Source organism: Helicoverpa zea, chromosome 26 (assembly GCF_022581195.2).
Source record: "Helicoverpa zea isolate HzStark_Cry1AcR chromosome 26, ilHelZeax1.1, whole genome shotgun sequence".
Lineage (NCBI taxonomy): Eukaryota > Metazoa > Arthropoda > Insecta > Lepidoptera > Noctuidae > Helicoverpa > Helicoverpa zea.
In genome coordinates this window covers 5,000,875-5,011,313 of record NC_061477.1, presented here as the reverse complement: position 1 = coordinate 5,011,313, position 10,439 = coordinate 5,000,875, and the positions used below count along the sequence as shown (strand labels likewise).

Below are 10,439 nucleotides of genomic sequence, written 5' to 3'. Positions count from 1 at the left end.
GCCGTTTGCGACCTGCCCGCGAGCTGCGCGCGTGCATTTTTGTTCGTGCGCCGCTTCTGCGCCGCCCGCGCGCAGTTCGCGCGCGACCTACGCGCCGTACACGATCCGCGCGCCGGCGGCGCGCGACGCGCTCTTTATTAAATAATAAACGGAACTGTAAGGGCGAGAACTGAGTGCGCGCAGATCGCGCGCCGCTCGCGCGCTCTATACGAGCCTTGCATGAGTTGCGCTAAAGAGGCGCACCAAGCTATTGCAGTGACTGCACGCGCGCACCTCGCGGGCAGGTCGCAAACGGCTCGCGAGCTGCGCATTCGCGGCACATTCGCCAGATGTGGACGCACCCTTATAAAACTCGCCTAGAAACAATAGAGGCACGTAGAGGTGTACACATTATTTTAAGAAGAGAACAGTGGTAAAAAATAAAAAATAATGATACATTGACAGATTCTATTTAAAAATCTGTCACGAAATTATTTTTTATTCTAAAATAAATATTTTGGAATTTATTGTTATTATATTTTAAAATGCCGATTAGAAGGAGTGAGGCATACGATGACCCTTTGAAACAGAAGTCTCATGAGAAATTACCAGTTCCGGGGAAAATATCTGAAGCCAAGTCTGTCTCCCTGCAAGAGTCGGGTATACAATGGAGCAACCTGATATTTCTGCCATTCCACCCAATTTTCGAGATGTTTATTGTTTTCGGCGTTTGTATAAAAGTTGTCTTGGTAAGTTCAAAGTAAAAATATTTATTGCCCGTCAAGGTGTTCTTTTCAGGCGTAACAAATAAAATATGAGGTTTTATAAAACTACTTACTTTTATAAACTACTTTTCACTAACTACCATGTATTGTAATAGTTAGTAGCGTGGGTACTTACGTAGTAGTTAATAGTTTAAGAACCTGTTCGCCCTTTTAACACACTTTTATTAGGTCGATCTGAATGTAACTAGGTAGGTAATGGAATTATAATCTTCCAAGGATCGTAGCAACATGAAAATAGCAGTTGTATGTAGTTCTGATGACAATACTTATATTATGGCACTGTTGAACGGATCTGAAAATGGAGCCGGAAGATATGAATTAGAACTTCTTGACGGAAGATCATATTATCATAGCTGTATGTTCTTTAACGTAATGTATTAACTTATAATTTTTGTTCACAGGGTCCAATACAAGCGGTATATCCAATAGTGTACTGTAGTGAGCTCATGGAGACCCATTCGTTTTTGACGTTTATCAAATATTTTTATCTGTACTTTTGTGATTCACTTTATGGTATCGACACGTTTCTACATATTGTGCATAGGTAATCTATAATATAAAAATGAATCGCTAAATGTGTTGGTAAGCGCATAACTCAAGAACGCCTGGACCAATTTGGCCAATTCTTTTTCTGGTGTATTTGTTATTGTTAGGAGAAGGTTCTTATAAAGAAAAAAAAATAGGGTAAAGTAGAGAAGTCAGTTGACGGGAGCGAAGCCGCGGGCAAAAGCTAGTAATCTATACTAATATAACAAGGAAGCAACATTTTTTGTTTGTCGATTTGTTTTAAGGGTTCGAAACTACTGAATCGATTTGAAGTTTTACTTTGGTTCATTTCTTATCAAAGAAATCATCCTATTTAGTATGTACACAAATAAAACGATATTCAAAGTTAATTTATGCACCTAATATTTTTTTTTTCTTAACTTAATATTATTTGGAACCACATTTTTATATTCTAATCTCTAAATAAGAACTAAATGTAAAATGTGATGTCAAAGTTTCACATTTACTAACAATCGCGCAAGTGCGCCAAAATAAGAAAATATATAGGGTTTTTCGTTCACAATCACATTAAATGAAATGCGTTAGTATAATATGTCGATTAACACAAAGAAAAAAGAAAAATACGAAAAAATAACAAAATGGATTTTTCTAACAAAGTATGTCGAATAAAAATGTGCGAAAATTAAAACACCATACAAAAGTCAGTCATTACAAACAACTGATGTTTGGTTTAACCTTTTAATTAGGCCATTTGAAAAGGGTGAAAGAAGGGCGGAATCCGGCCTGTTCGACTGGCTGATGATGGCCTAGGTCTTAGGTGTCCTCTAATGCGGTGGCGCGCGTGTTTGTCGGCGCGTGCCTCTGAGGCGATGCACGGGGTAGGCGAACACATCACTACCCCGTGCAAGAAACTAGGCCCGAGCGAGGGCCAGCACTAGTGTGGGGCTGCGGAAGAATTTGGATTCCCGCGGCTCCGCCCCCACGTGCAAGGACACTTGGGGGTTTTAGCAGGTAAGAGTCCGGCACACCCCTCCGCCTCTCCCCAGGCGGAGGAAGTCCATGAGGATTCCCCCCCACCAAAAAAAAAGGTGTCCTCTAATGCGGTTGTGTATCACTTTAATGAATAGTTTTTACAGATGCGAAATCAGGCTTATCGGTCTGTAGTATCGGTTTGATATCATAATAATTTGAAATGTAACCTATCTATCCATCGGTTGATTTGCTAACTAGAGATAGAATTTTGACATTAGCCCTAAAATCAATTAAAAAGTGTTAAATCGATACGGTGGTTTGTGGGAAATCGCGAATCGCGACAAAGGTACCTACTTTCAGAACTTTATGAGATTTATTTATTTCGTTTTTCATTCCCAGACAAGTGACGGACAAAGCAATGCGGCGCCAACATCTGCCCAAATCAGCCGGATTACTGCTAATAGATTTAATCTCATTGATTCCGATGTTTCGCATGGCATCTGAAAGTTGTCCTCCTATTCGGTTATGGCCAAATATACTAGCATTCAATGAATATCTAGTGTAAGTACCATGTTCATAGAATTATGTGGTCAGATATGTGACACCTCGCTTCAATTAGCAGACTTTTAGTTCATGGCTTGGTGCATTCATGCTCTAACTACAGATTTAGGCTGCCCGTTCACGTCCGATAATCAGTGACCGATTTTAGTAGAAAAAAAAACAGAATAGGTACACTAATAGAAACAGCTACACGAATAGACTAGTGCAACGCACACGTCTTACAAAAATCGGCCTAATTACCTGTCCTACAAAGAGTTTGACGGGTCCAAGACTAAATTGGCAAACTATAAACCAGTCAAAATAAATCTTTTTTCTTTACAGCATTTATAGGATTGGGCTTTATTTCTCTTTGATTACTACACATTCATATAAAAATCTCCTGTCGGGTTACACAATCGTTTTGCTGATGACTTTGAACTGTGTAACTTGTTTTTGGTTGTTGTTAACTGCAGAAGGTTTATGTGACAATTGCAACATTCCAGGAAAGTATTATGATTGGCGAGATTTTATCAAACATAAGGTACTCTAATTTGGATTTTTATACTTATTCTTTGTCCATAACTGTCAATAATGTCCCACTACCGAAAAAGATACGTCAGTCCGTGGATGGGTGACCACCATGTCATAACGAATTCTTCCGCGTTTCGGAAGGGACGTTAAACTGTAGGTCCCCGCTGTAATTTTAACATCTTCGGCAGTCAAAAGCCTATAAGTCTGACGACCTATTTTACCTAGGAGTATTGTTTTGCTACGGTCACTGAATTGAAAAGGTCAGATAAGCCGAATAGGCTCCTTCTAAAACCAGTCAGCTGCATCCGGTTAGACTGGAAGCCGAACCCAACGTAGCGTAGTTGGGAAAAGGCTAGGCAGATTATTATTTTGAATTAAAAACGCTGTAGGAATTGGGAATTAAAATAAAACAATAAAATTAGGCGCAGTGCAATAACCTATTACCACTATTGACAGTCCTGTCAGCTGTCACTGTCCCGTGCGCCAAGCGCTCGTGTACCCTCGCTGACAAGGGGTCCCCCTTTATGTCATAATCTTATTTTGCATACCAACACTTGGCATAATCTTCATTTCGCAGAAAATCGTGTGGCATACACTCATTTGGCATAAATTAAAAACGCATAATTTTGGCAAGCAAACACATCTTTAGGCATAAATTTAAAACATCGCCATAAACATCATTTCGCAGAAAGTTGCCAGTCAGTATTTCCTTTTGGCATACATTTTATATAAGTAGTCATTAAAAGGCAGAACTATCATATTTCAGAATGTTTATAGTCAGAATCATGTTTTGGTATAGTTTTGGAATTTTTATTTTCATGTAAGAAGCATGCAAAGAAGCCTGAAGCATGGAAGCATGCAAGCAGGCATTCAGCATGCAAGCAGGCATGCAGCATGTAAGCAGGCATGCAACATGGAAGTAAGCATGCAACATGCAGCAAGCATGGCTTCTGTCACGGCTCCGGCGCTGCGGGGCTCCGACGGTCCCATGCGAGCTTATCGTCGCAGATGGTTTTCACGCTCACTACCGCAGCTTCGGATTGCTGGCCGGCGGACCTCAGCCGCGTCGGCGGGCGTTAAAACTACCTGCGCCTCAGCTCGCAGGCCGACTCGCCCCTCCGCGCCTACGCGGTTTTGAATTGCACTATAGGGGTAGGGCAAACAAGACTACGTGGAGTCGGTTTTGCAGCGATTCGTTTTCGTTACTAGCTTCAATTTTTAATACAATGTTTTTTTATTGAAGGTTATAAATGACAATTTGCTAAATAAATTGAATCTAAATAAAATTCTACCATCTTCATAGTACGCCAAATGAGATTATACCAAATAATAGTTTCTCAAAATATACATTATGGTAAACGAAATAATGCGAAACTCTAACTATGCCAAAAGCAATTATGCGAAATAAAATTCTGCCATCTTAAAAGTATGCAACTGTAAATTCGGGCATATATATATTCGGTGAAACAATAATTATGCTAAATATTTTTATGCCTTAAAAACATTCGTTGAAAAAAAATTATGCCAAGTGTGTTATGCCAAATGAAATTCGACCAAATAAAATTCTGCCAGATAGAAGGAACCCCTGACAAGTAATGTAGTAGTCATTTAAAATTCTAAATGTTTTTTTTTTCAGCTCAATGAAACTGATGAGGGATACGGTACCTACATATATGCATTTAGTTTTGTATTTTCTTTTACTGAGAATAGCTTTTATTCCGATGAAATCGTACCTACTACAATGACAGAATTTTATATTTGCTGCTTATTTGCCATCATTTGTTATATAAGCAAACATTTTCTACTAACACCAAAATTCTTTGCTGAAGCTTTGCTAAGACTTCGTTGGATTTGTACCCGATATCCAGTCACACAAAAAATTATTGAAGAGACTAAGAGAAGAAATGCATCGAAAAATGCTCATAAAAAAGTTGAAGAATATTATGTTACAATGTGGAGAAAGCAAAAAGGAATTCATAAAATGCCTAGTATTTATAAACAAGAAATGCCACGATATTTAAGACTAGAAATTAAACAAGATTTACTTTGGCCAATATTTTATCACAGTCCTACCTTACGGAAGACATCCTTAGCTATGCGGCGATGGCTGAGTGACTTTATAATCATATCATATAAGATGCCAGGGGAAAGATTTTTTACAGGTGCTGATGCTTCGGGTACTTTGTATTACTTAAAGTCAGGCATAGTTGAGCTCCTGTCAACAGATGACGGAACTACCCCGATACTGTCTGTAACCAGTGGTACAATATTCGGAGACACTAATTTCTATACACCTAATAACAATAGAAAAGTAATTACACGATGCTTAACATTTTGTGAAATATATTATGTGAAACGAAGTCTTTTTATAACAGCACTACATAGATACCCTTCAGATCGAAATGTTATCATGCGGACAACTCGTGCTCGCCTTGAACATGCAAAAAAGCTGTATTCTTGTAAAGCCTTGATAAGGGGCATCGATAGAAATGAAGACGAAGGTATTGCATGGATCAAAAGGCGTTGGTGGGAAATACACGATGTGGTTCAAAAGTGGTCCAGACAAAGCGGGAAGACTAAAGAGCAGGTCAGATGTGATTTGCCTCGAGAAGAATCTATATACCACTGCGCCAAATATATCGGACAACTGGTGCTGTGCGCCCCGTCAGAGCTTCAGACACAATCCATGTTCACTAGATACTCGTTCCCGTGGATATTAAATCCGATCTCTAATTTTGGTCACGCGTGGTATAGAATTGTGGCAATCACTGTGCTATTGGTCTTGTGTACATTTCCAACGAATCTAGTTAAAGCTGAGTTGCCCGTGTGGTTTGTTTATTTCACATTTTATTCAGACACCGTTTATATTCTAGATATAGGGGTGTCTCTTTGCACCGCCGTAGATAAACTAGAAATGTCTACAGACAGTTTTGCAACAGTAATGTTTGAACGATTCAAGACTTTTACTTTTCTGCTTGATGTAATCTCAACGCTTTGGTTTGAAGATATATTCTCTATAGCTGGAACATCTGAAGCAATGTACAATACTCTCCAGTTCAACCGATTGCTAAAATGTTACGTCCTATTTCGAGGTGTTTATTTGAATTGGGATTTAATAATTAAAAATCCGTTCGTGGATTTATGCCGAAAACTTATACTAACCTATTTCACAATTCAAATGATGTGCAGCCACGTAATTTTGGATATGACAAACTACATGACGTTAAATATGAGGTATTTTTTCGGAGAAATAATGTGTATTAGGACAGTAAAATCTGACTGTCGCGAAATTCACCCTGTGGTCGGAGTCCTTGTTGCATGGGAATTCGAATGGGTGTTCTGTGAATTCTCTCCGGAAAATCTTCCAGATATGTATGTGGGAATGTTTGTCACCTTTATGAATTTTGTTTTATTCATTTTCAATAAGGGAAATTTTGTATCGTACATGTATTTAAAATATAGATCCGCCAAGAACTATCAGATATTTGTTTCAAATCTGAAGAAATTTTACGAACATTATAAAATACATTTAGACTTGTTGAAGAGACTTGACAGATATTTCATATGTCATTGGAAGTACTACCAGGGCGCGGACGTGATGTTCTCGAACTCTTTAGAACACGAACCGACGGAGGTGTACTGGAAGGCGCAAGGCGAGGTGGCTCAGACAGTGATCGGGGAGTCGGGTGCATTCACGCACGCTGACCCCGCGCTCATCAGGGAGTTAGCTTGCGAAGCTAAGTTTTTGGTGCTGCCGAAACTCACAAACTTAGTCATGTTTGGAATTCCATGTAAGAATGTTACTTGGATTGTGCAGGTGAGATTTAACTTTCTTTACGTACAGTTTTCGCCGAACTCAATGCAGCCCGCAACTAAGTTCCGAGTACAAGGACGCATGTGTCTCATTCTGCACTGCCACCGTAATACTTTAAAATTGGTTCTGCACAGCGACTCCCTTGTTGTTTCGTGGCGCCAAAAAGTTTGGCAAGTTTTGTCATTCTTTATTATGTTGCTCTTTTCTTGTTAACTATTCTTATTGTATCATTGAAACTGAACTGTGCAAACCACAGGTAAACGAAAGAAATTGCTAGTATGATCAATTTATTGTTAAAAGACAGATAGGTTGACCTACTGACGTCTGTAATGTTGAAGTTGCAATAATTTTGTGATTTCAGGGTTATGTAAAATCGGAGCATTATGATGAGACTGGCGAACTGCTAATTACGTATTATGGTCCCGGCAACATGCTGGCTATTAGTTCAGTGTTCTTCGGCCGAGTGTCGCTAAGCACCTATAGTACATACACTGATTGCGAGGTACGTGGAGAACAAAATCACCAACGAAGATGTCATAACGCAAAATCTCCTAAGAAGGTAGTGCTCCAGAATGCTAGTGTTCGCGGGATGAGGAACGTTACTACCTCCGACCTTACACGCTTTCTAGGGAAGCCGCGCGCCCATTAGTTCCAAAATAAAATCACCAATCTATAGAGACCAATCTTTGACAGTTTTGGCAGATTAGTTTTGAGTCTGATTTTCGCAAACCAAAATGTAAACGTATACCTATTGTGCGTTGGTAAGACTGTCATCATCAGACCTTTTATTGTCCTGCTGGGCTCGGGCAGGCCTGATCTGATCAAGAAAAGGAACGAGCTGACTCGCGATTTCGGACAGGAAAATCCGTGTATCCTCAAGATTTTTTTCACCTTTACTTACACACAACTGCCGAGCGACATATAAAAACAGGTAATTTGTGCCGGCTCCCGCTAGGACCGTAGAAGGACATAAATAGTAAAATTGAACCCCCTAATAAAGCAACAAATGATACATATATTTGACGATATGAACCTATCCAAAACTGCAAATATATTAAGTGTCATAATAAATTATCGCTCATTTTTTAGACCCCAGAAGTTAGCGCATCGAGATTGCTTGTTTTGTTATCGGTTGCTTATTCATCCGTGAGTTAGCAACAGCGATTGTTAGGGTCTCATTATTATTTTTGTGACTTTTTGGCATGGAAATAAAAGACCAAGATTTGTCTAATTACAAAATTAGACAAAAAAATTACGAAATATTTTACGTATTGTTTTTTTGCTCAAGTTGCTAAAGTTTAAAGTAAAGTTAAAGTATTATATGTATATGCAACATACTTTGTACCATTTTACACCAATGTAAGTTAATTACACTCATCGAAGTGTCCAAAATCCATTTTTGACACTTTTTATTCTATGCCGGTCCCACTGTGTGGCCGGCAGCAGCAATACCCTCCTGCTAGCGGTTGCTACAACCTTTGGAAAGTATGTACATTATGATTCAGTAAAGTTCGCTTCAGACTACCCGTAAAGACTGACATAATTGTCACAATCTAATGTACCTTAATTAACCAAATAAGAATTTAATTTGGTTTATCATGTTTTCTTCAGGCCATATTCATACCTATCCACCGGTTCTTTGAAATCTATAAGCGCTATAAAATTGAATACGAATTCTTGCAAGTTTGTACAACAGAATTTGGAAGACAGTTCGATGAAATGTTTAAAAAATGTATACTGAAACATAGAGATGTGAGTATACACACAGTTAACACATATTAAAAGCTTTTTACTTAAATTTATACAAAATATTAATTGGCATATTCTTTTTTAGTATCAACATAAACTTAGGGACAGGATTTATAGCACAAGGATGTCTATGGTGGCGACTTCAAAAGTAATGCCGGATATACAAGAACAGCGTTCGTTACCCTTTGAAGGGGAACTCTGGGGAGATCCGGAATCTAGGTGAGTTAAACTTGGTGCAAAATAATTTTACCGAAGCATAGCAGTTCCATAAGAAATTCCACATAAATAACAAAATTGGATGGACGAGTCTTAGATTAATTTAGCAGTAGGAACTGACCACTTTAGATATTTGGTCCTAATCGATTGAAATTCCTTTTTTCAGGTTTATGCAATCCTGGTTGACGTTTAGATGCATTATTGTTTACGTATCCATTGCTTCCGCCGCTGTGTTGGGTACGAAAATAATGTTATTATAAGACTATTTGGCTTCCGAACTTCACCGTACCGAGAGAAAAAAACTTGCAAACTGGTTTAAAGCTCTTTTAAAAGAAATTGCAGGATTCCATTAAAATAATGATTTTAATCGAAAACCACAGTAGTATAGTTTAATAAATATCGTGTCTTTCCTTACAATTCCTATTTATGGTGAAACGTACGTAAGTATGTAGGTAGTTGAAGTTTAAAATTATTTAACTCTGAAAGTGCTCGCCCCGTTGCTGCCGCCCGCTGCCATTCCGGTGTGACTCGGGCGGGCCTGACATCCAGGTGAAGGAGACACCTGGATGTCATGTGTGATGATAAAGAAGATAAAAGTCAAACAGGAGCAGCTACTGCAGCCAAGGTGCATGAGCTCCGCCCGTATGACATAAAGCTCTACAAAAATGTACATGGCAATCTCAAATCAGAATCAAATCTTCTTGCCTCGGAGATGCCTGTACCGTAAACATATTCGAACAATTGATAGATTCCACCTGGAATGCCTACGCGACATTTTGAACATCCAGTGGTCGGACCGTGTTTGTAGTACGGAAGTACTCAGACGAGCTAGTGTTAGCGGTATTGAGGCTTATCTGATGCGTTGACAGCTGCGATGGGCCGGGCATGTCTCACGGTCTTCTGAAAAAGGGTAGCAAACCGCATCCTCAACTCAAAAACTGCAAAATGGCAAACGTAAGCAGGGTGGCGCCTGCGGTACAAAGACGTGCTTAAACGCCACATGAAGAGATGTGACTTACATCCGTCACGCTGGCAGGCAATGGCAGCGGATAGGGCACAATGGAGGCAGACTGTCAGGGACAAGGTGCTAGTTCAAGACACGGCGCACAGAAGAGACGAGACGAGCTGAAGGCCCGACCACCTGCGGCCATGCCATACACTTATACAACATGCAACGTAATTAACGCACATCCTCAAACACCCTAATTAGAATATTATGTTATAATCATAATACATATACTAAATTTTTAATTTAACATGTATATGCATTGTTATTTAATAAATTATAGTTCGGCCATTCAGAGAATGCGTTCCTGACACGTCGCGATTGAACTGACGACGTAATA

At 39.3% G+C, this 10,439-nt stretch overlaps 1 protein-coding gene across 1 annotated transcript; it reads left to right on the top strand.

Moving 5' to 3' along the window:
* Positions 1-4,944: 4,944 nt before the first annotated feature.
* On the top strand, positions 4,945-10,086 carry LOC124642883 (the record flags this gene model as incomplete). The annotated part of the gene is made up of 4 exons (XM_047181633.1): positions 4,945-7,131; positions 7,490-7,636; positions 8,963-9,096; positions 9,963-10,086. Coding segments are annotated over 4 exons (2,592 nt in total), but the record flags the coding sequence as incomplete, so codon positions are not given.
* Between the last annotated feature and the right edge of the window lie 353 nt (positions 10,087-10,439).